Source organism: Canis lupus, chromosome 7 (genome assembly GCF_003254725.2).
Source record: "Canis lupus dingo isolate Sandy chromosome 7, ASM325472v2, whole genome shotgun sequence".
Classification (NCBI taxonomy): Eukaryota; Metazoa; Chordata; class Mammalia; order Carnivora; family Canidae; genus Canis; species Canis lupus.
The window spans coordinates 41,354,085-41,378,004 of NC_064249.1; the positions used below are offsets into that span (position 1 = coordinate 41,354,085).

Below are 23,920 nucleotides of genomic sequence, written 5' to 3' on the forward strand. Positions count from 1 at the left end.
GATTTTATTTATTTATTCATAGAGAGAGAGAGAGAGAGAGGCAGAGGCACAGGGAGAAGCAGGCATCATACAGAGAGCCTGACGCAGGACTCGATTCAGGGTCTCCAGGATCATGCCCTGAGCTGCAGGCGGCGCTAAACCGCTGCGCCACCGGGCCCGCCCTAGAATTTCTTTTTTAAAAAAAGATTTTATTTATTTGAGAGACAGAGAGAGAGAGAGTGAGCGAGAGAACAGAGGAAAGGTCAGAGGGAGAGAGAGAAGCAGGCTTTCCACTGAGCAGGGAGCCTAGTGCAGGAGTTGATCCTAGGACCCTGGGATCATGACCTGAGCTGAAGGCAGATGCTTAACCCACTAAGCCACCCAGGTGCCCCAGAATTTCTTTTTAAGTAAACTCTGTGTCCAACGTGGAGCTTGAATTCATGATTCGAGATCAAGAGTAACATGCTCCATTGACTGAGCCAGCCAGGCACCCCCCAAGAGAATTCTTCTTGTCCTTCCCTGCCCATCCCCAAAGAACCCCTTCTTCCAGAAAGTCCTCCTGGGTCTTCCCACAGTTTTCTGAGCTGCTACGGTATTCCCTGGGCATCAGGAGCCCTGGGCTCCACCACCAGCAAGCCGGATGACTTGGGCTGAACCTCTCTCCTCCCTGGCTCTGAGGTGCTTTGTTTCAGGTGGGGAGATTAATCCCCTGTCCCTCAGCAGGCAAGACAATTCTCTGCAAATGTGCTCACACAGTGATTCCTGCACTTACAAACACTGACCATGTACCTGTTATGCAGTCAGGCTCACTAGGTGCTGGGGATACAGCATGAAGAAAACGGATGAAAATACCTGTTGTCGGGTGCATGTAGTCCAGTATGGAGGACAGAAAATGAACAAATATGCAATGAAATATGTCCAGTGGTGCAAAATATCCTAGGGAAAAGTAAATCAGGGAGGGCGGCTGAGAAGCGTGAGGGCTCAGGAGGAGGGTGAGGACGCTGTGTCATAAAATTTTGTCGGGGAAAGCTTAACTGGATGGTGATGTGTGAACAGGGATCTGGAGAGGGTGAAGGACCAAGCAAACAAACATCTTCTGGGAAAGGTGGTCCTGGCAGGAGGGGGCCACTGAGGCAGGCATGCATTTGGTGGGTTCTAGGAACCTCACAGCGGGCCTGAAAGGTGAGGACCAGGGACTCAGTGGGTCCTGTGTGCCATCATCGGGCTTTCATCCTGACTGCTTTGGGAAGGCTCTGGAGAGCTCTGAGCAGAGGAGTGAAAGCTGCTGCTGTGCAGAGAATAAACCGTCTAGAGCAAGGGCAGGAGACCAGTGAGGAAACTCTGCCCTGATCCAGACAAGAGGTGGTGGTGGCAGTGGTGGTAGGGCTGGAAGAACGGGCTGGATTCCAGGTGTATTTTATTTATTTTATTTTATTTTATTTTATTTTATTTTATTTTATTTTATTTTTAAAGATTTTATTTACTTGGGCAGCCTGGGTGGCTCAGCGGTTTAGTGCCGCCTTTGGCCCAGGGCGTGATCCTGGAGACCCAGGATCAAGTCCCATATTGGGCTCCCTGCATGGAGCCTGCTTCTCTCTTTGCCTGTGTCTCTGCCTCTCTCCCTCTCCGTGTCTTTCATGAATAACTAAATAAAAATCTTTAAAAAAATATTTTATTTACTTATTCATGAGATACACACAGAGAGAGAGGCAGAGAGAGAAGCAGGCCCCATGCAGGGAGCCCGATGCAGGACTCGATCCCGGGCCTCCAGGATCATGCCCCGGGCCAAAGGCAGGTGCTAAACCGCTAAGCTACCCAGGGATTCCCCTGATTCCAGGTGTATTTTAAAGAGCCGACCAAATCTTCTGGGGGGCTGAATGTGGGACTTGAGAAGGCAAGAGGAGCTAAGGATGACCTTCAGGCTTCAGCCTGAGGAGTGGGGAGAAGGATGGTCACCAGCCGGCATAGGGAAAATGACAGGCAGAGCAGACAGGGGTGCGTGGTAGACCAGATGGGCTGACTTGGAGAGGTGGCAGGTCTGGGGTTCAAAGCAAAGCCACGAGCAGAAGGTATCCACTTTCGATGCGGATGGTGTTTAAGGCAGTGAGCCTGGACCAAGTGTCTCTGGGCCCCGGTGTATTCAGAGATAAGTTGGGCCCAGGCACTCTGTCCGTTGGAGGTGGGAGAGAAGTGGAAGACCCAGTGATGTGGCCTGAGAGAGACCAGAGTGTCATCTGTGAAAAGCCAGATCAAGGAAAGTAAGGACTGAGTAGAGACCACTGGCTCAACCATGTGCAGGGTGCAGGGACCTCAGCAAGAGCAATCCCTTTGGAAGGAAGAAGGAAACAGGTGAGTGGCTGAGTGCAAGGAGGGGAATTTGAAGAGACAAGAGAAGGCATTACATAGGCATCTCGGGGCTAGGGACAGGAGAAGAGATGGTGATGGTGGCAATGCCAGGGATGGGTGGCCATGAATTTCAAGTCTTATGGCAGGGTGCCTGGGTGTCTCAGCTAAGCATCTGACTTCAGCTCAGGTCCTGATCTCTGGGTTTTGGGATCCAGCCCCTGGGATCTCCACACTCAGTGCGGAGTCTGCTTATCCCTCTACCCCTCCCCCTGCTCCTGCTCTCTCTCTCTCTCTCTCTCTCTCTTAAATAAATAAATATGTAAAAAAAAAAAATAAAGTCAGACTAGTCAGCAGGGGCATCACCAAAACTCCACCATAAGAAATTACTTGAAATCCTCAAAGAAAAGTCATTCTCTGCAGATTATTTATAATCACAAAAGGGAACAAATCTAAATATCCAGAGACAATTGATGAAATGGACACTTAGGCATCTTTTTTTTTTTAAAGATTTAATTTATTTATTCATGAGAGACACAGAGAAAGAGGCAGAGACATAGGCAGAGGGAGAAGCAGGCTCCCCACGAGATGCTTGATGCAGCACTTGATCCCAGGACCCGAGGATCACAACCTGAGCTCAAGGCAGATGCTCAACAACTGAGCCACCCAGGCGTCCCAACACTTAGCCATCTTTAAAGTATTTTCATATGATAAACATCCTTTATAAAATATTTGCAAAATACCCGGCTTTTTTTTTTTTTTTTTTTTTTTTTTTTAAATACCCGGCTTAATAGCTATAGATAAAGTCGAGAGGGAGAGCTTTCTCCCCTAATCTTTTTTTTCTCCCCTAATCTTAAGAACCAATATAAAAACCAATATTCTTCCCAATAAAAACATGAGCAAAAGCAACATTTTTCATACCAGAAGAAATGCAAATAGCCATTATACACAAATGAAAAAACAATTTCAATTTCTTTTCAAGGAAATTGAAACAATGAAATGTAATTGTTTTCCTATCAAGTTGGCAAAGATTAAAATCGACAGGAATTTTGGTGTCGGGAAGAGCTTGGGGAACTGTGAGCTCGACTGCAGGTGAGAATGGGAAGAGTCTAGTTTCTCTGGAGGATGCTTGGTAATGTTATCAACCGCCTGTATAATGTACACGCCTATGACTCAGCTAGTCCTGTTCTTGAAATTTATTTCATGGAAATGCCCAGAGATGCCTGCAAAGATGTCTGCTCCAGGAAGTGTTATTTGTAGCAAGCTGCAGAACATTGTAAACGCACGTACATATTTGAAAATCCAAAACTATACAAAATATTTGAAGGCGTCCCCCCGTAATGTTGATGGTGGTCATCCTGCAGCAGTGGAAGTGCAGATAAGGAAAGTGGCTTCCTTTCCACTTTCCTACCTTCTCTGGAATGGCCAAGTATAGCTTTTATGAACCAACAGGAAAAGAATGTTATTTAAAGATAATGTTTATTTATTTTTTAAAAGATTTTATTTATTTATTAATGAGAGACACACGGGGGGGAGGGGGGCAGAGACACAGGCAGAGGGAGAAGCAGGCTCCATGCAGAGAGCTCGACATGGGACTCGATCCCGGGTCTCCAGGATCAGACCCCGGACTGAAGGCGGTGATAAACCACTGAGCCACCCGAGCTGCCCAAGATAATGATTATAAACTTAGAAATAACAGTGGAAAGTGCCCATGCATGTTAACTGTGAAAAGCAGAATCAGAATTTAAACTACAGTGAGACCTAACTATGTAAAGTATGTGTTCAGGGAAAAACATCTAGAAAGAAATCCATCTGTGGGTTGCCTCTGGGTGATTGAAAAGGGATGACTCCCCCCCCCCCTTCTTTCTACTTTTATACATTTTCAGTTTTAACAGAGTGTTACAATCTGACACAAAACATTTTAAAAATAATCTCTTTGAGGGCGCCTGGGTAGCTCAGTCAGTGGAGCGACTGCCTTGGGCTCAAGTTATGATCCCAGGGTCCTGGGACCCAGCCCTGAAAGGACTCCCTGCTCAGCGGGGTCTGCTTCTCTCTCCCCCTCTGCCGCACCCACTGCTTGTTCACGTTCTCTCTTTTTGTCAACTAACTAAATCAAATCTTTAAAAAAATAAATAAAGTCTATGGCTTTCCGGGGGGGAGGGGCTGCGCTGCTGCGGCTGCGCAGTGACAGGTATGCGCGCGGAGGCACCTGCTGCGGGAGATCCCGCGCAGCCGCCTTGGCCCCCGGGTCCCCGCCCGGGCGGCGCTCTGGCGCCCTCAGGTGCCCGGCTCGGGAAGTGCACAGGCCGGCCCCTGGAGCCTTCACCTGGTGGAAAGGGCGGTCCTCCTCAGGAGCCGCCTACCTGAGCAGGGGCGGCTTCCTCAAACTCACACACCCACCCCCAGCATCCCTTCTCCCAGGGATGCAGCCCACAGGGGCCAGGGTTTCCAGGGGACCTGGGAGGGCTTGTCCCCTCCCTCACAGTGGTGTCTTCATCATCGCAGACATGCTCTTTCTCACCGACCATTCACTGCGGCTGACTCTCCTTCCCCAGGGAGCATAAACTTATACTTGAGCAACGCTACCTTTTGTTCAGGGGGAGCGTGATGTCACAGGGGCGGGGGTTGCAGCCAGAGCCCTGGGATCCTGGCCACCTGCCACTGCGTGGGCCTGGCAGCTAGCTCAGGGCCCCCACTCCCAGGGGCAAAGGAGACAGGACGTCTCAAGACTACCAGGGTGGAATGGAAGAGGGCGGAGATGCTGTGCAATCCACGAAGGGCCAGAGCCAGACTGCTTGCCAGAGCTCAGGAACCCCTCTGACGACCCCCTCAACCCCCCCCTCCCCCCCCCCCCCCCCGCCAGGCTCCTGCTCTGTCACCACACGTTTGTTTCCCTTCCCCCGAGCAAGGGACACCAACTGCTCACTTGCAGGTAAGTCCTGCTGCTTTCCTTCTATCCTGGCCAGCCCCTCCACTGTCCTTCCTGCTCACTTGCCGGGGTCCTGACACAACACTGCCCTCAGGCCGCATTCCCATCCCTGTCTTATGCCTCAGAGTTAGAGCTGACCCCAGGGCCCCATGGAGAGAAGGTGGTCAGGGCTCAGGTGGGTGCTGGCAGGTTGAAGAAATCGACCTCTCCAAGGGCCTTCCACAGGACCAGGCACTGCTTATGCCCAAGTTGCTCTGCATCAGCCACCAGAAAACCTGGATATGTGTCTGAAGTGCACGGGCAGTGGGGGGCTTCAGCTAACCTCCCCCAGAGCAAGGGCGAGGCCGGGCAGCAGTGTGCACGAAGACGAGGGTGAGCATGTGAGGGTTGTATGTGTATGTGTCTGGCCCTCAGGGCACACGGTGACGCCCACTGACAAAGACAGATACCAAGGCAGCCAGGGATAGAAATAACTAGTGTATTGATCTGGGGGGAGAAAGGGAATGCAGATGGGAAATGGGGAGGCCAGGGACTTTAGTGTTTGCCAAAACCACGGACACACACCCTCTACCTCTTCTCACCTTCCTCTTCCACAGCCGGCTCCCACCCTGTCTACTACCCTCCCTCTCCATTCTACCCTACACCCACTTGACCTTGACCTCCAGTGACTGAGCAGAGCCCAGGCTTCCAGCTTCCAGGTGAGGCAGCCTGAAAGAACCTCTCTTCCCCCCTCTCCCACCTCATTCCCATCTCTTGTCTAAATAAGATACAGAAAAAGCAAGCATAGCTGGTACCTGGCAGGACTAGTCACCCCGGGGCTGAGGGCAGGGGTGGGGTGGGGGTGGGGCAGGCAGAGGAGCCTCAGCCAGGTGTAGTAGAACGGGGGCGGGGGGGGTGGGGGTGGGGGCTGGCCCAACGCCCCCCTCAGAGGCTGGCTGGGAGGACTCCAGAGCTGCCTCTCAGGCACCATGTTCACTGGGTCCCCAGGGTGGGGGTGGCAGACGGGAGCAGCAGAGAAGCAGAAACTAGGTTCTGTAGGAGCATCCCTTTCCCTTGGCTTCTGGAGGAAGCTTTCTTTGGTTTTAAGGCAGATGTGGAGTTTCCCAAAAGCAGGGGAGATTGACATAGATGCTTTTTTTTTTTTTTTGCTTGTGTTTTTCCTTCAGTATAAAACCACTGTAGAAAATAACTTCTCTTAGAAAAAAAACAAAACATGGAAGAAAAAAACCAAAGGGGTATTTTCTTTGGCTTCAAGCCCCTCCCATGAGGTGCTGGGCCGGTGTGGGCAGGGTGGGCGTGAGGCAGAAAGGAGGCAGGCAGCCTCCACCCTCACCCGGCCTGGCAGGTCCCAGATCACATGATGCTGCAGTTCTGGGGGCTCTGAGAGAGAGATAGGAGTAGGGGAGGAGAGATGTGAACAGCAGGGCTAGGCCCCTGGCCCTCCCCAGCCCCCCAGCCCCGCCCCTGCCCTCTAGTCTGGGGCTCAGACAGGAGGGGCAGGATGCAGAAGCGACTGCCTAGGACCTTGGGCTGAGGGGAGGAGGCTCCCACTCCCCCGGGTTGCGGGAGAGAAGGCCTCCCCCCCCCACAGGGCTCCCTCATCCTAACCCTCAAGGACCAGGGTCCTCTGCTTGCAGGTGCAGAGGCACAGGGACAACTCACCTGGGTTCGGGGGCTGGAGCTGCCCAGGAGGTAGGAGCGGGTGACCAGGCTGTCCCCGAAGCTGCCACCCCCACTGCCCCCCACACTGCGGTAGCTGCGGGTGACTGTGACACTGGAGGCGGAAGAGCCAGAGGAGATGGATCCGCCCACCTGGGCTCCCGAGCTGCTGGCGGAAGCCTTGTCTGCAGGCTGCCCGCAAGTCCCGCACAGCACGGTGCGCGAGCGCAGGTTGTACTCGGCGGGGTCCCCCGAGCTGCTGCAGTGGGAGCCCTGAGAAGGAAGACAAGGCTCAGGCGGGATGGCCCAGCCCCGGCTCTGTACTCCTGCTCGCACCGCCACCAGGCAGGACGGCGGGGTTCTGTGCTCCAGGCCCCAGATGGAGGGCCCCAGCCCCGGGAGGAGGGGATGACCTGGGAGGGCAGAGGGTCAGGAAGACTTGGGGAAAGGGGACTGGAGCTGTGGCTGGGCTCTGTCCCAGACCCTCAAAGCTGAAGAGGGAGAGGAGAGTGAGCAAGCTGGTAGAGCAGCAAGCATGCAAAATAAGTGGGGCGCGGGAGGTGGGAAGGGTACATTCTTGCAGGAACAGACAGGAGAAATGAGAACAGCACATGCAACAGAAATGGGGAAGAGATGAGAAAGGAAATGCGTCTGACAGGAATGGGGGGGAGAGGCAGGGCTGGGCGCCCCACATCTGTCCTCCCGTCCCCTCTCCAAGAGACAAATCCAGACCCTGTCCACTGCTCCAAAGAGAGTGCTCCATGGCATCAGGAAGTTCCCACTCCCATCCTTACCAGCCTAGGGCACCCAGACACCTGGGCTCCCTGTTCAAGATACAGGGAGGACAGAAGAAAAGCCAGGGCAGCGCATGAAGTTCCAAAACATTCTTTAATGAAAAGATTTTTGGCAAGGGGAGGCCTGGCTGGGTGCCCCAGTGTGGGCTCGGCCTCAGCGGCGGCTGCCACTCACATGGTGGTGATGGAGCAGGTCATCTCCATCCTCATCCTCATCGTCCTCGACCACGGTCACGGAGCGCACCAGCTTGCGCATGGCCACCTCCTGCCAGGGACATGGGCCCAGACCCAGGGGTTAGGGGATGAAAGCTGGGGGAGGGGTATACAGTACCACCACTCACACTGACCACCTGTGGTCTGCCGTCTGTAGCACTGGGGCAAAGGAGGGACATCGTCAGACTCCCGGGTAGGAGTGTGGTCCTGCCTTTAAGGATCCAATCCCTGCTATCTACCTTCCACCCCTCATGCCCCATTGGGGAGGCATCTTTGGGTTTGATGACCAGTGAGGGGAGCACTTGGGGCCTGGGGTTGCAGCAGAGGGAGTCAGGACACAGTGGCCTGGAACCGGCTCCCTGGGGTTCGGTGCTGCTGGCTCCCAGTTTGGCCACAGGGGGAGCCCTGTCCAGACAGAGGCCAGCCTGCAGCATACTCACTTCCCCAGTGGAGTTGATGAGAGCCGTGCGCAGGCTGTTTCCGCAGCCCCAAGTGTTCTGCGCCTTCCATACCAAGTCAGTAGGGGGACTATGGGTGGCCCCAGCTCCTGCAGCCCAGATCTAGGGAGGCAGTTTAGAGAAGGCTGCTCAGTTCAGCATGCCCATGCTTGGACCCATCCCTTCTCCTCACCTCTGGCCACCCCAGGGTACCATGTGAGGACTCCTGCCACTCACCGTCACCACCTGCCCAGCCTTCAGGGTGAACTTTGGTGGGAAGCGATAGGTCAGCAAGGGGTCATCTCCATTCTGGCGCTTGATCTGCCAATTGCCCATGGACTGGTCCTGCCAGCAAGGAAGGGAGGGGACAGTGGGGGAGGCTTGTTCAGTCTCCCAGGCCAATCTCGCTCATGGGCTAGGCCCATCAAGGATAACACCGCAGTCTATGGACACTCAGGCGCTACTGGGCACACTCAACACTCTCAATATCCCACAACCCAAGGACCGAGGGACTGTTGTTTACATCCATCCCACAGGTGAGGACATGGACACTCAGAGGGGTTGGACAGCTCGCTCGGTCTCAGTGCCAGGGGGGAGACGTGGAGTCACCCCTGAGTGTGGAGGGACACACTGGCCCTGGTCTGCCACTGGGAGGGACACCCTCTGTCCAAACGCCATCCTTTCCCTTCGGGTTTTCTCCCTCCCAGACCTGGGGCGCCTACCTCACTGGACTTGTTCCGCAGCCGCACAAACTTGCCCTCCTCATCCACCTCCTCCACAGCCACGCGCCCGCTGGTACGAGCGTGCTGGGAGAAGCTGCTGCTGCGACTCTCGGAAGACTCCAGTTTGCGCTTCTTGGTGATGCTGCCCGTGCCCTGCGTCTGTGATGAGTGGGAGGAGGCGCGGCCACGGCTGCGCTGCGAGGTGGGGCTGGGGGATAGTCGCAGCCTGGCAAGGGGGACACAGAGGGGCCTTGTCAAGGTGGGCCATGGGCCATGGGCCATGGGCGGCGCTGGCTGGCACCACCCCCCCCCAGCTCCTCCCCGACCCACCTTTCCTCCTCGCCCTCCAGGAGCTTGCGGTAGGCATGGATCTCCATATCCAGGGCCAACTTGATGTCCAGCAGCTCCTGGTACTCGTCCAGCTGCTGCTGCATCCTCGCCCGCATCTCCGCCATCTCCCTTTCCTTATCGGCCAGCAGCCGCCGGCTGGTGTCACGCTCACGGGCTAGTGAGTCCTCCAGGTCCCGCAGCTTTGCCTCCTTGGCTGCCAGCTGGGTGAGGGAGCCAGGCTCAGTGAGCTCCCAGGGACCAGGAGGAGGGGCCAAAGGTGGGCCCCTCTCACCACTCTCCCCAGGCTCTTTTGCCCAAGCCAGAGCCTGCCAGGGGCTCTCTCATGGTGTGGCTGGCAGCCAGGAAGCCTTTCCCTGAATCTAACTGAAATCTCTGATACTGAGGCTGGAACCTGCTTCCTCTGGTCACAAATGCACAGCTGGTCAGAACAGGTGCTTTAAAAGCACTCACCAAGCCACGCAGAAGGTAAGAAAGGCCTCCATTCTCAACTGGGAAGAGCAAGGTTCTGAGGAATACAGGTCATGCAGGTCAAACAGGAAGTGGTCCTGGCACAACGGCCAGGTTACCTGACTGAATCCTAGGCTCCTCCCCCAGTCCAAGGTCCTGGGACATGGTTGGCCTCTCACCTGCCCCCTCCTCTCCCTCCTGGGGACTTGCACTACATCCAGCCTCACCCTTAGCTCAGGAGGGAAGGGGTGGGGAGGGGCACACCTGCTTTTGCAGCTGGCTGAGTTGGGCCGAGAGGCTGTCGATGCGGATGCGGGACTGTTGGAGCTCCTCATGCGCGGCCCCCACCAGGTTGCTGTTCCTCTCAGCTGACTGCCTGGCGTTATCCAGCTTTGGGGGAGAACACAGGGATAAGGCTGCTGGGGCCTGAGAGGGGACCCCTCGCCCAGGGTGGGCAGGGCCAGGGCTGCTGGGGGCCGGGGCAAGGGGAGGCACCAAGCACCTTGGCAGAGTAGGTCTTCTCCAGTTCCTTCTTATATTGCTCCACCTGGTCCTCATGCTGGGCCCGCAGCTCCTGCAGGGCGTCCGCCAGCCGGCTTTCAAACTCACGCTGCTTACCATTGTCAATCTCCACCAGCCGGGTCTCGTGGCGGCGCTTGGTCTCACGCAGCTCCTGGGGTGGGTGGAGACAGAGCCAAGGTCAGGACTAGTCCTTGGAGGATGAGGTCTGGGTGGCCAAGCCCCCTGCCCCATCCTACGGCTGAGTGGATCACCCCCCTTAACATGGGGACTGGACATGTCCCCCTGCCCCATCCACTAGTGCAGGGCAGCGGGGCGGGCGAGCCCTGCACCTGGCTGAGACCCAGCCCCACACCTCTGGCCTCAAGAGCACAGTCCCTACCTCACTGTAGATGTTCTTCTGGAAGTCCAGCTCCTCCTTCAGGGTCTGCAGCCTGTTCTCAGCATCCACCCGCCGCAGCATCTCATCCTGGAGTTGCTTCTTTGCTTCACCCAGGGCTGCCTCGAGCTGAGAGGAATGGGGCAGAGGTCAAGGAGCAGGGCCATGGAACACCAGAGCTTTGAGGAAGCTGAGAGCAGCTGTTTCTAGCACAACCCTTTATGCACATAGAAACAGGTCTGGATGGGGATCCCTGGGTGGCTGAGTAGTTTGGTGCCTGCCTTCAGCCCAGGGCGTGATCCTGGAGTCCCGGGATCGAGTCCCACATCGGGATCCTTGCATAGAGCCTGCTTCTCCCTCTGCTTCTCTCTTTCTCTCTCTGTCTCTCATGAATGAATAAATAAAATCTTAAAAAAAAAAAAAAAAAAAAAAAAAAGGGCAGCCCGGGTGGCTCAGTGGTTTAGCGCCATCTTTGGCCCAGGGTGTGATCGATCCTGGAGACCCGGGATGGAGTCCCATGTTCCGCTCCCTGCCTGGAGCCTGCTTCTCCCTCTGCCTTGTGTCTCTGCCTCTTTCTCTCTCTCTCTCTCTCTATCTCTGTGTGTCTCATGAGTAAATAAATACAATCTTTTAAAATTAAAAAAAAAAAAAAAGAAAGAAAGAAAGAAACAAACAAACAAACAGGTCCGGGGAACAGGAGCCTCAGCTGTCACTGAGGTCACGGAGACTCCTCACTCATGGAAACCACTCTGGGCAGGTACTGGGTTCAGAAAAGAAAGGTGGCACCATCCCTCTCTGGCACAACACAGGGAGGTGCTCTGAAGGAGGTGTGTTCCAAGTAGAGGAACATGAGGCGAGAAACCAAAGTGTACCTAGGGATGTGGGGAGAAGAGCCTGTGTCAAGGCCCAGAGGTGTGAAGGTATCCTGTGCCCTGCGGGGTCCTCAGAAGGATCAGCACTGCCAGAGCCAGCAGGGCCCAGGGGTGGTGAGATGGGAGGGGCCAGCATGGGAAGGCCCAGCTAGACTTTTTTTTTTTTTTAATTTTTATTTATTTATTTATGATAGTCACAGAGAGAGAGAGGCAGAGACACAGGCAGAGGGAGAAGCAGGCTCCATGCACTGGGAGCCCGATGTGGGATTCGATACTGGGTCTCCAGGATCGCACCCTGGGCCAAAGGCAGGCGCCAAACCGCTGCGCCACCCAGGGATCCCTAGACTTTTTTTTTTAAAGATTTATTTATTTATTCATGAGAGACACAGACTGAGAGAGAGAGAGGCAGAGACACAGGCATAGGGAGAAGCAGGCTCCTAACAGGGAGCCTGATGTGGGACTTGATCCTGGATCCCAGGATCATGACCTGAGCTGAAGGCAGGTGCCCAACTGTTGAGCCACCCTGGTATCCCTCCACTGGACTATTAACAGAGATCCCCTGGTCTGCCACAGAAAGGTCTCTGAAGTTTGAGCAGCAGAGCACCTTTCCTCGCCTTTGGTCTCAGAAAGCCCTGGCTGGCCAGCACAGCTGGGAAGACCTGGTTTTGTCACCAACCTGCTGGGATCTCTGGTCTGTCCCATGCCCTATGGGGTCAGGGCTCGAGAGAGACAGAGCCCATGATAGGAGTTAGCAACTGACTCTGCTTGGAGCATATGAGGCTGCAGAAGTGGGAGCAGCCCCACTTGGAGTCTGTCCCGAGCCTGGATCATGAGACAAAAGGACAGGACGGACAGCAAAGTACCTTGAAGGCAGAGACAACTGTATCCCAGCCAAGCATTAAGAACATGTGTCCCGTATGTGATTAACCATCCACTCCCAACTTCAGGCTCTATCTTCCAGAGGGACCACAGCTCTCCTATGGGACGGCCAAACCAGGAGGGATCTGGGGCCAGGCACACTTCCTTGTAAAGTTCAATGGAAGGGGCTGTGGACTATTAAATTTATTAACGGAACCTCTACGCCCATCATGGGGCTCCAATTCACGACCCCAAACTCTACCGACTGAACAGGCTGGGTGCCTGGCTGTGGACTATTTTAAATCCACTATGCCAGATGCATCAGAGTAGAGAGGGGATGCGATAAGGGCAGGTGGGGGAACTGGTGTCCACGCAGGGGAATGGCTCTGATGCCATGTCCATGGGGCAGGACAGACAGGTACCAGGAGACCAAATGGACTGCAAGGGTGACTAGGGCGGCCTGCACTGGTCTGGTGGGAGGCCTCACCTTGGTCACCTGGCCCCGCAGGTCATGGAGTTCGCCCTCCAGCGTGCGCTTCTCGCTGAGCGCAGTGCTCAGGGCGGCCTCCTTGGAGTTGAGCAGAGCCTCCAGGTCCTTGAGCCGGGCCTGGGCGGCCATCAGGTCGCCCTCCTTCTTGGTATTGCTAAGGAAGCAAGGAGAGAGTGAGTTGAAGAGGAGTCTGTGTCTCCAAGGAGGGTCAGGACTCCCAGGGAAAGACTGCAATTCGGTCCCAGGAGTTCCTCTGCCCTCTCCACCCCCCACTGTGGGGGCCTGGCTTGCCCATCCCTCAAAGTGCCAGGAGAGGGCACCCTTGCTCTTGGTTTGTTTGCATCTGCCTGACTCTGGGGCTGGCCTCCCACCTCCCCCAAGATCCCCCAAACCCCCTTCCTGCTTCTCCACCCTTCCCATGACTCAGTGCTCAGGAACGTGCCTGGGGCCAAGGGCAAAGCGCAATCCCAGGAGATGAATGCTTTTCCCTCTCTCTCCTCCCATTCCTTCCCAAAGAGACAGGGCCACCTTTGTCTCTTGCCCCTACCCACACTGGACCTTAACCTTCTCTTCCCTGACTCCGCCTACCTTCCATTCAACCAGGCCTCCCTCCCTGCAGGGACGGGACAGCCAGTCTCCCAGCCCTTGGGGTCCATGCATCCCTCTAGCATCTCAGGTTGAGGCTCTCCTGGCCCCTTGTACACACTGGGGGCTCTGTGGTTAAAACTCAGTGATGAGGACAGGCAGGTATGGTACCGACCCTTCCATTTCTCAGACTCAGTCTGGGTCCCCTGACCGAGGCCAAGCACAGGGGTTCCAGCTGCCCCCTCCAGGCCTTCTCAGAACTTGAGAGAATGCTCAGCCCTACTCTGAGCCTCCAGGTCCATCTAGACTACAGCCTCAAGCCTCCCTATTCCTCAAACCGGGGAGAGCTTTAGCCAAATAGCCAAATAAACTCTTGCCACAGCTCAGGACTTTCCAAACGGGAGTCACCAGGTCTCCAGCGGGCTCCACCACAAGGGAGACATGAAGATACCCAGCTGGGTAGGGGAAGGCCCCTTGGAGACATGGAGGGGGCTCCCCCACCAAGCCACTGGCCACACCTCAGAACAAGCCCTTTGACGCAACAGTGTCTGTCTCCCTCGAAAAAAAGAGGCCCTTCCAGAACTGGAGGATGTCTCCCCTCCTCCGTCTCAGCCAGAAAAGCTAAAAATAAAGTCAAAACCCAGCTCAGGTTTTGGCTGCCATCCGGCCCAGCCCCTGACTGGGAGCACAGCCCCAACTTTCCATGACTTCAAAACTTTTCCGAAGCTGAGCCAGCTGCAAGGGGAGGAATGAAGAAGAAACCGCCAGTAAAGTGAAGCCACACAGCAGACACCGGCTCCTTGGGCCGGCTCCAGGGCGTCAGGCCTGCTCCGCAGAGGCCTCTCCGCCCTGGAGGCCTATGCCCTTCCTGCTGCCCCTGCCCGCAAGCTGGAAGGAGCTCACAGGGGGGCAGCTCAGCTCCTCCCTTACTCAGGATACTGAGGGGCCTGGGTTGGAAGTAAGGGCCAGTATGAGGCAGTGGTGGCCCAGGGACCCCACCCTCCCCTGCATTGCCCTCCTCAGGCTGGGGAAGCAGAAGGCCTCCCTGCCATGGCGCCCCTGCCCTGTCAGCACCCGGTCTGTCAGCCTCCCTGAGGGGGTGGTGTTGAGAAGGACAGTGACCATAACCACTCAATGGCAACAGTCCCATGGCACAATTATGCAGAGGGCCCTGCTCTGAATGTTAGTGCTCACTCACTTGGTCTGTGTAGTGGCCTAATAGGCGCCAGCACCATGTGACCAGGGACACTGAGGCACAGAGAGTCACGTCCAGGGGCCGGTAGCAAACCGGTAGCAGAGTGGCCAGAAGGGCCCTGCCCCTTGGCCCAGCCTCCAAAGCAACATGGGGGCTCCGTGCCTTTCCCTCCAGGAGGCCACAGCAGGGAAACCGCCAGCACAGAGGAGCTGGGGAGGGCCCTGGTGGTTTTCTCACTGAGGCTGAGGAGCTCCCATCTGTGGGGAAGAAGCCACTATCACCCACAGGCTCATGACTCAGCCCTCAGGAGTTGTGGCCACAGGGAGCCACACGCACACCCCAAGATGGCTGGGGGGTGGTATAGTGCAGAGCCCAGTGCCCCTCCTTCCTCTGCCCTTGGCTTGTCGGCCTAGGACTAGGCCCCCATGTGGGGTCTTCAGACCCAGCAGGGACCCCAAGCCAACCCTGGCCAGGCGGTCATCACCTCAGGCCCCAGGACTGGGGCCTGCGGGAGCTGAGAAGGGCGGGAACAGGGCTGCAGATGACTCATCCTCAGGCAGACAATACCCGGGTAGGGGTTGGGAAATCCTCTAGCACTCACAGGGGAGACCCCCATTTTGCCCACGTCCTGCCCAAGCCCTCATGTCCAGGTTCCTCAAGCACGGGAGTGGCTGCATCCCAGTGGCCTCATGAGGGAAGCAGGGCTGGGCATCCTGTTTCTGACGCTTCCCACGGCTGGCAGATCCCATTGAGGGGGGACAGAGAGGGGAGGGGAGGGCAGGGTGCAGGGAGCTGGGGGTCTGCCGCACGGATGCCGTGGGACAGGGAAGGCTGGCTCCAGGGCCACTGCAGGCCGGGCCTCGGGGGCAGCAGAGGGGCTGGGTGGGCATCAAGCCAGGTGCTGGCCCGCCCTCTGAGTCACCCTCCTCAGCCCAGCCTGGACGCCAGATATGGAAGCCAGGCTGCCCAGGCCTGTTTGGGGCCTGTTGCTAGGGGCAACTTGCGCCCTCATTTCCTCCTCCACAGGCTGAGGGAGACACCCGGGGGACAGACCTTTGGCCATCCTCACAAGAAGCAGGGGGAGGAGAAGAGGGCCACAGGGGCCTGGGGGAGCAGGCCCAGCCCCGCAGGGGCTCCCTCCCAGTCCCTCCTGCCCCGTCTCAGCCCCTCAGCCTCACCGGCACACAGAGTTCCCCATGGCTGGGCCACCTCAGGACAGGAGGGGAAGGAGGGGAGGGGAGATCAGGGTCTTTGAGCTCCACAGGGAAGGGCGCCCCCCTGTGGCAGGGAAGGGCAGGGCAGGCTGCGTGGGCCCCACGGAGTCCCTGCCCTCCAGCTTGGCCACAGCTCTTCCCTCTCCTTCCCAACTCTAGCCCCTGACTCCAGACCCTGGGCAAAGCTGACTTTCTGCCAGTGAGGGACGCTCCTGTAGCCACCCCTCCCTTTGTTGGGGCAGCTCTTCCCCTGCAGTCTATCCTCCCCCACCCTCCATCCAAGTCCACTCCCCTGGGTTGCCCCACCCCAGACCTGCCCTGGGGACCTGTCCCCACCTCCCAAGCATGCTCTCCTGTAGTTTTCACCTGGTGGCTTATGCACTGTCCACTCAGGTCTGGGGCTTTTCCTGTCTGTGCCTGGAATGCCGGCAGGCTAGGAGTTCCCTGGCTCCAGGCTTCTGGTTGGGCCTCTTCCTGGGCCACCCCTGCACTTTCACAGCCGGGGAAACCAAGGCCTGGACCAGGGAAGGCTTGCCCCACGGATCACCTGAGGACACTCACAGGAGAAAGGAACAGAGCACCGAAATGGCATGGTGCACACTGGGCAGGGAGGAAGAGGGCTGGTGGGAGTGGTGGGTGCTGAGGGTGGGCGCACAGAGGGTGGCACCCCAGCACCCAGAAAGCAAGCCTGGGAGACATGTCCACCTCTGCTTCCCCGTTCTAGGAGTGACACCACCCAAACACTCCCACAACCGCGTGCGCAGCCATGGGCTTGGATGTTCTCCACTCCAAGAAGGAACTACTACTTGGTTTCTTGGCTGGTCTGTGGGACTGCCACCACTTTCTGGTAAGGGCAGAATGTAGGAAGAGAGGGACATGTGGCGCTTGAGGACCGGTCCCTCACTGCAAAGAGACCTTCAAGAGAAGAGCCGAGGGGAATGCGTGTTCTTGCCTGCACTGTGAAGCCCTGGAGCCTTCTCCAAGCCCTGCCCCCTGAGGTTCTGAGCACCTTCCAGCTGGAGCGCCAGGAAGGCCCCTCAGGACAGACACCCTCACCCGCACCCAGCACAGTGGAGGCTCTGCTTCCACCTGCCTTGCTGGGGCATGCCACCAGCACACAGGCCTGGGGTTCGGGCCCTCAGATCCCCATCCAGAGCCAGCTGTCCTCCTCAGAGACAAAGGCAGAGGGAGGGTTGGGGTGGAGGAGCTGGTGCCGAGAAGAGAGCCGGGAAGCCTGTGGACATGTTCAGACGCAACCCTGGCAGAGGCGCTGTGTCTGGCAGGGGGCCAGATTTGAGTCACAGCTGCTTGGTGTATCAACGTGGCATTGTACAGACAACAACGCAGGAGGAGCCATAGCCAGGGGCTGGGCCCTGGGGTCCTGGACAACAGGCAGCCGGCTTCCTAACCAACTGCTCTCTCAAGGTCCCTGCCAACTCCACTTTCCTTCTTCTTGGCCTAGCTCTCTAGAAGCCACGCCTGAGATGTCAAGACAGTGCAGGGCTGAGGCCTGGGGATGGACCAAAAGAAGTAGGGGCCTGGAGCGGGGCGGGGGGGGGGGGGGGGGTAGCTTAGGAAGAGATAGGATGTCCTAGAAGGAGGGGGAGGGGGAGGCCACCCGCCAAAGGGAGGGGCATTCAGGGGATCCCCACAAGAAGCTGACTCAGAAGTCCCTTCTTCAGGATGCATTAACCCTCCATCTGCTGGCTTATGCTTATTAACCCCAGGACAGCAAGAAGGGGTGGGAGCCACACCCCAAGATCAGCAAAGGAAGTGGGAGGACCTAAGGGGTTCTGGTCCCACTGCATTCCAGCTCCAGCCTAGGAAGCTGGAAGCTCCCTCCAGGCCTCAGAGGTGCCAGCTCAGAGCTTCAGGAGGAGGGGGGCCTTGGAAACCCCCATCCTCTCCACTGCTCAGAAACTGGGCCCCTTGGGATCCCTGGGTGGCGCAGCGGTTTGGCGCCTGCCTTTGGCCCAGGGCACGATCCTGGAGACCCGGGATCGAATCCCACATCAGGCTCCCGGTGCATGGAGTGCATGGAGCCTGCTTCTCCCTCTGCCTGTGTCTCTGCCTCTCTCTCTCTCTCTGTGACTATCATAAATAAATAAAAATTAAAAAAAAAAAAAAAAAGAAACTGGGCCCCTTGAGAGGAAGGTCTCCAGCTTTTCTGACCCAGCCCTCAAGGCACACGTGTTCTGTCCCTTCCACTTGTCCTCCATGATAGTCCCGCCCTCCTCCCTCCTGCTGCCACTCAGCAAGAGCACCCCCAGTAGTTCTCAAGGAAAGGCCACCCCAAGCCTTTCCTTCTCTGACCAAGCCAGCGCAGGGTCTCCTGTCCACTCTCCACTCGGCCCTCTACCATGACTCAGCTCCTCTGTGGGGCCTGGGATCCCAGCCAGAATTAATCCTGGCTTCCTTTCCCACAGAGGGACAGGGAGCACCCCCTCCCTGCCCCCCCTTCCCAAACTCTGTCCCCTTCTAAGACCTCCTCCCAGCCTGGCCTCAGGAGGGGTGGGGCCAGAGTGGGTGCAGGAAGGGGAGTGGGTGGGTGGCCCAAGGTCAGCCACACCTCTTGGACTGTAAACATGGGTGTAAGCCTGGTTGGCTGTTCGCCTTTCCCGGGGTGTCCCTGCCACCCAAACATGGGGCCCGTGGCACTTAGCGTGTCCTTCTGGAGAACACGGCCCTTGCTGCTGTCCTGAAGGGAGACATATGACAGCGAAGTGCCCTTTCTTACCAGCAATAAAAACAAAGCATAAACCAAGGGGGTAATGTCATCATAATTAACTGCTCTCACAAAATTTCTTTGAGAAATAGGGGAGTGTGTCTATGCTTTTCATACCCCAGTTTGTGGGAAATATTTCTACTGAGAACAGCATTGGCTATTAATTATGTTCACATTAAGTGTATTTGATTTGAACATATACAGCTTGGTATTTTAAGAGGACTGTTTTCTCCCTTTGGGCATCACTGTACTATTTTGGAACCTGGGGGATCTCTGGAGATCTTCTGCTCTAACCCCTTTATTTCTTGGCTAGGAAACTCCAGAGAAGGAAGGTGATTTGCTCAAGGTCACACAGCAATGTGGCAGCAGGACCAAGACTAGAACTGAGGACATGAAGGCCCATACTCGTACTATCTGTCATTCTGCTGGTGGACCACCTAAGGATTAGGAGACCCTCAAACCTCTCTCCAGATATTTCCAAGAATATTGGACTTGGCCTGAGTCACTTTCAGTGCAGTGGGGCTCCAGGGGGTGGGAGCTGGCCGAACTACCCCAGGGCTAGGCCCCTGAGCCGGACCCAGGCAGGAGCTGCCAGGGAGGGAGGCTGGGGGAGGGGAAGGCATCGGCTACCAGTTGTCCCCCCAGCTGTCCCTGGCTTCAGCCCTAACACTGAACTACTGAATCCCAGGGGGGACAGGGACGGCAGGACTGGGGCTGATGGGCATATCCTATGCAAGGGTAAGTCTCAGAATGGAAGCCAGGGGAAGTACCAGCCATGGGCACTCGGGCATTCATCACGGGAAAGCAGTTGGGAGGCTGATCAGGAATTACTGGCTCAAGTAGTGCTCAGTCCCTGAGTTCAGCTATGCCTTAGCTACCTTGGAATCAGGGTGTAGACATCAGGGTTGGGGGTGGCAGCAGAGAGCACACCAGGGGCTCCCTCAGGTGAGGACAGGGGGCCAGGTATCCTCAGAGGCCTCCAGCCCTGTTCCCCTTATGTCTCTGCCAAAGGACACAGCTTCCTTCAGAGGTAGACACGTCCTACAAGTCGCATGGCAGCCTCAAGACCAAATCCCCAGCCTTCCAGAGCTGTGTTATGATCCACTGCCTGGCAGGGTCTTGGGCCTTTCCAGGTACAGGGTATGGTAAAGCTGGGTGTCAACAGATCCTGGCAGGACAACAGACCACCAAGGCATCACTGGTCCCACTGGTCTCAGAGTAGACTGAGGAATGAGCTTTGGCCACCCAACCCCACCCTTAGGACCCTCCAACCTGTCCTCTAAGCTGGAAAAGGAAGGCTTAGTGGGACAGGCACGCAGCTGGACATCAGAAGCCTGTGCTCAAGTCCTGACCTGTCACGTTCTTGCTGTGTGACACAGGACCAGCCTCTGCACCTCTCTGGCCTTTGCTGTTCCTGTCCCAGTGAGCATTGGGATGAACCTGGGCCTACGCTTCCCTGCCGGTCCCCACTGGGGCTGCACAAGGCCGACAATACAGGAAGTTATCGAGCACCCAGGTTCGTCCGGGGGGAAGAGGAGCTTCTGCTTTGTGGGTCTAGGATCTCCCCACTTCTGACTCAGCTTTCCTCTACCACTTCCACACGGGAAGGCACAGACCTCAGCCCTATACAGCGGCCTGGTAACAGACTTGGCTCTGAACCACTTGCTGCACACTGCCCATTGTGGGGGGGTTGACTAAGGAAGGAGGTCCTAAGGAAGGAGGCAGGAAAGCCTCCCGGGATGCAGTGGGGAGAGGGGGAGAAGATGCAGGCAGTCAGGCCCCCAACCCTCCCTTTAAGACATCTGCTGTCTCCACCCTATGTCCTGCTGTCTCTTGTAAAGCCACTAGGGTGGAAAGGAGGGGGCAGCATCTGAATCATCCATCCAGCTGTCATGCTTGGGATGGGGCCTAGCTCTAAGCCTGGACCCTGGGTGGGGGTGGGGGTGGGGCTTTCCTGGTGTTTACTGCTCCTTGTTTTCACACTTAGGGTCCAAATGCTTCAGACTCTGGAATAGACTGAACGTGTGTATGGGTACTGGGGGGGGGGGGGGTTTCTGCGTGGAGCCTATAACCCAGCCCAATGAGAGGGCGCCCGAAAGCCCTGGGTGTAGTCAAGGTACCAGGCTGGGCCGGGGATTGCCACAGGGATCTCATAGACAGTTCTGCATCCCAACCAGAAGCCCAGCCCTGAACTCTGAGCTCTAATTAAACATTAAACCAGAGGACACCTTCTCTCTAGGCTTTAGTGCGAGGAGTTACGACAATGCTTTTCTTCCTTTCCCAAGTTCTTCATTTTCCTCTTCTCTGCTTCACCTTGAGCACAGCAGACATAAAAAGCAGCAGCCCATCCTGGGGCCTCCCACTGGAGACACGGAAGGGGACCCACACCCCAGTTGAAGTCCCCTTTGTCTCCACCCTGCCTCCCAGCAGCCTGAGATCCAGGTGTGCAGACCCACCCCCTCTCCCAGAAGCCCAGCCTCCCCAGCCAGGATCACAGGGGAAGAAAGAGGCAGATGGCTAAATATAACCAGTCCACACACACACCACCCCCGCCCCTGCCCCACGTGCGCACATACCCGCCTGGCGGCCCAGGCCTGGACAGCTGCACTAGGCCAGAGGCAGAGACAGACAACCTGGCGTGGTGGGGCTAGCCAGAGATCGCAGAGTCTACTCATCCCGTTTTCCGATCAATGTCCTCCCCAAAGAAAGACCTGCTGAGAAAGCTCGTCACAGGAATCAGCAGTGGGGGGATTTGGTCACTGAGCAGACTAATTTGACATAGATTCTCTGCCCCCGCCCCCATCTTGCCTCCTGTCTGTCCTGCTAGCTCAGTTGTTCCTATCACTACTGCAAAAAGACGGGAGTGATCTCCTTCCATGGTGTCTCCAAAAAGTCAGCCTGTCTGTGTGTACTGTCTCCACCTACTCTTCCCAAGGGGATGGGTACCCACGCCCACCGGGCCAGGGGCCTGGCCGGTGAAGGGCAGAAAGCTCACTGGACACATAGAGGCTCCCAGGAGAGCAAGAGTTTGGAGAAGAAGATTGAAAGGGGGGGAATGAGGGGACATCAAGCCACGGGGCCTCCTGTCCCAGGGATCTCAAACACCCTAGTGCTCTCTGGCTTGGGTGTTCATAGAGAAAGAGGTAACAGAGAAGAGGAAAACAAATTTTCAGGGGCCAGGAAAAGAGGGCCTGAACTTCCAGGATCCAGAGGCCTTTTTAGAAAGGAGGGTGGAGTCAAGTAGGGTGGGGTAGGGTGGGGCTGGGATGGGTGAGGTAGGAGGGGCCTCAAGCGGCCAACGGCTGGATTTCAAATATGTCACCTATTCCAGCAGTTTCATAAGGCGAAGATCAAAAAACCTTCAGTGGCTGAGTGGATGGGCCACAGCAAAGATTATTCAGATTTGGCCAGGAAATGAAAGTGGTTCACCCCAAGCAGACAGGCCAGGAGAAGCAGCCCCCAATGTCCAAGACACCAAGCAGAGGGCCAAGGGGGTGCACCAGACCTGGGTATAACACAACTTCCTGAGCCTGAGCCGGGAGCCTCTGCCCTCGGTCTCCCTCCCTCTCCTGCATTCCTGGGCCAAGAAGGCCAAGGGCTGTGGGAGCTGCGGGGGAGCGGAGCTCCTCAAGCTGTTTAGAGGGCCTGTCAGAGCCCAGGAAAGGTCCCAGACCTGCAAGTAGTGAGGGAGAGCTTCCCAACTCTTAGAATCCTGGAAAGAGTTGTGCCAAGGAGGTCCCCTCCACGTCCCTGCCTTGGTAACCTCTCTCCAGCACCACTGAACGCCCGCCAGCATGGGTGCTTATGCGTCCAGAGACAGTCTGGGCAAAGTTGGCACACTGCCAAGTCAGCCAAGAAAGTTTTAACAGGACCATTTCACCCATTTCAATGTGTCCTGAGTGTCCAGATTTCTTGAACTTAGCAGGGCCAGCCGTCCTCTGCCCAGGCCCCTGCCTTCAGCTCCAAAGGGCTGGCAGCCCCCACCCAGACAGACTGTGGGCCTACCATCAGTCCTTGCGTGGCCCCGATGACCCCACCGTTCCCTATATCCACCACCCTCTCCCAGAGACCCCTCCCTTCTCGGTCCTGTCTTGACAGTTTCCCTTGGCACTGCCAGTCACCCGCTGGGGCAGTTCCGGGGAGGGAGGGGACTGGAAGGCCGAGTTATGGGCCGGCTGCTGTGGGACCAGGGCGACTGTCCGCCCACCCTCTCCGGTCCCACCCCGCGCCACCACCTGGGCGCACTCACCGCGCTTTGAGCTCCTTGAACTCCTCCCGCACTTTGCTCAGCTCCAGCTGCAGGCGGGCGCGCTCCTTGGCCACCGAGTCGAGGGTCTTACGGGCATCCCCGAGCTCGGCCTCGTAGGCGGCCTTGATCCCGGACACCTCGCGGCTGACCACCTCCTCCGACTCGGTGATGCGAAGGCGCAGCCCCGCGTTCTCCGTCTCCAGAGAGCGCACACGGTCGATGTAGACCGCCAGGCGGTCATTGAGCTCCTGCAGGTCCTCCTTCTCCTGCAGCCGGGTGATGCGGGTGGGCGACAGCGGGGTGGAGCTGGCCTGCGCCCCGCTACGGGTGGCGCGCCGCTGGGACGGGGTCTCCATGGCCGGCAGGGTGGCAGGGCTGCCCGCGGGGCAGAGGTCCCGGAGAGGGCAGAGACCGCTCGGGGTGGGAGCGCGCGGGCCGGCGGGCTGTCGGCGGGCTCCTGGCAGGCGAGGGGTCTGGGTCGGGCGCTGTCGGACCTCGGGATCTGGGTGCGCGGCTGTGGCTGCGGCGCTCCCGCGGACACTCTGAGTCACCGACGCGGGGCAGCGGCTCTAATAGGTCTAGGGAGTGGGAGGAGGGGCCGCCGCTCTTAAAGGGGCCGCGCACGTCCGCAGCGGGAGGCGAGGGGGCGGTGGGGAAGGGCGAGCCCCGCGGGGCGGCGGCTTGAGTGGGGCTCCACCCCGCCCTGCGCACCCGCCGGGCCTGGGGCTTCTCCCTCCTGGATTCCGCCTGCTCCGGGCTCCCGGTCCAGCCCCGACGCTTGTCCCCTCGGACTCGGGCCTTCCTGTGTAGAAGAAGGCCGAGCCAAAGGGTGCGGGTGGGTGGGCAAAGGGCAGGAGGAAGAGAGAAAGCGCCAGGCCGGCAGATCCAGGAAAGGTGGGGGAGGGCTGAGGCTGGTGCCCATGGGGTGACTCACTCTCCTTCCACCGCTGGCTCCCCCTC

General features: G+C 57.3%; 1 protein-coding gene across 1 annotated transcript; it reads right to left on the reverse strand.

Annotated features, from left to right (window-relative positions):
* Window positions 1-5,715: 5,715 nt before the first annotated feature.
* On the reverse strand, window positions 5,716-23,525 carry LMNA (lamin A/C). The gene is made up of 12 exons (XM_025430875.3): window positions 22,961-23,525; window positions 12,990-13,146; window positions 10,776-10,901; window positions 10,377-10,547; window positions 10,139-10,264; window positions 9,407-9,627; window positions 9,077-9,302; window positions 8,592-8,699; window positions 8,358-8,477; window positions 7,880-7,969; window positions 6,914-7,183; window positions 5,716-6,631 (listed from the first exon to the last, which is right to left on the reverse strand). Exons 1-12 carry the CDS (start codon window positions 23,314-23,316, stop codon window positions 6,605-6,607), a joined length of 1,998 nt encoding a protein of 665 aa, XP_025286660.1. The 5' UTR covers window positions 23,317-23,525; the 3' UTR covers window positions 5,716-6,604.
* Between the last annotated feature and the right edge of the window lie 395 nt (window positions 23,526-23,920).

Coding starts and splice junctions, on each gene's coding strand:
- LMNA (XM_025430875.3), bottom strand. CDS start 23,316: ATGGAGACCCCGTCCCAGCGGCGCGCCACCCGTAGCGGGGCGCAGGCC. Junction 10,902..12,989: donor TGCGGGGCCAGGTGACCAAG/GTGAGGCCTCCC, acceptor CATTCCTCTCAG/CTCGAGGCAGCCCTGGGTGA. Junction 9,303..9,406: donor CTGGAGGGCGAGGAGGAAAG/GTGGGTCGGGGA, acceptor CCCCCTTGCCAG/GCTGCGACTATCCCCCAGCC.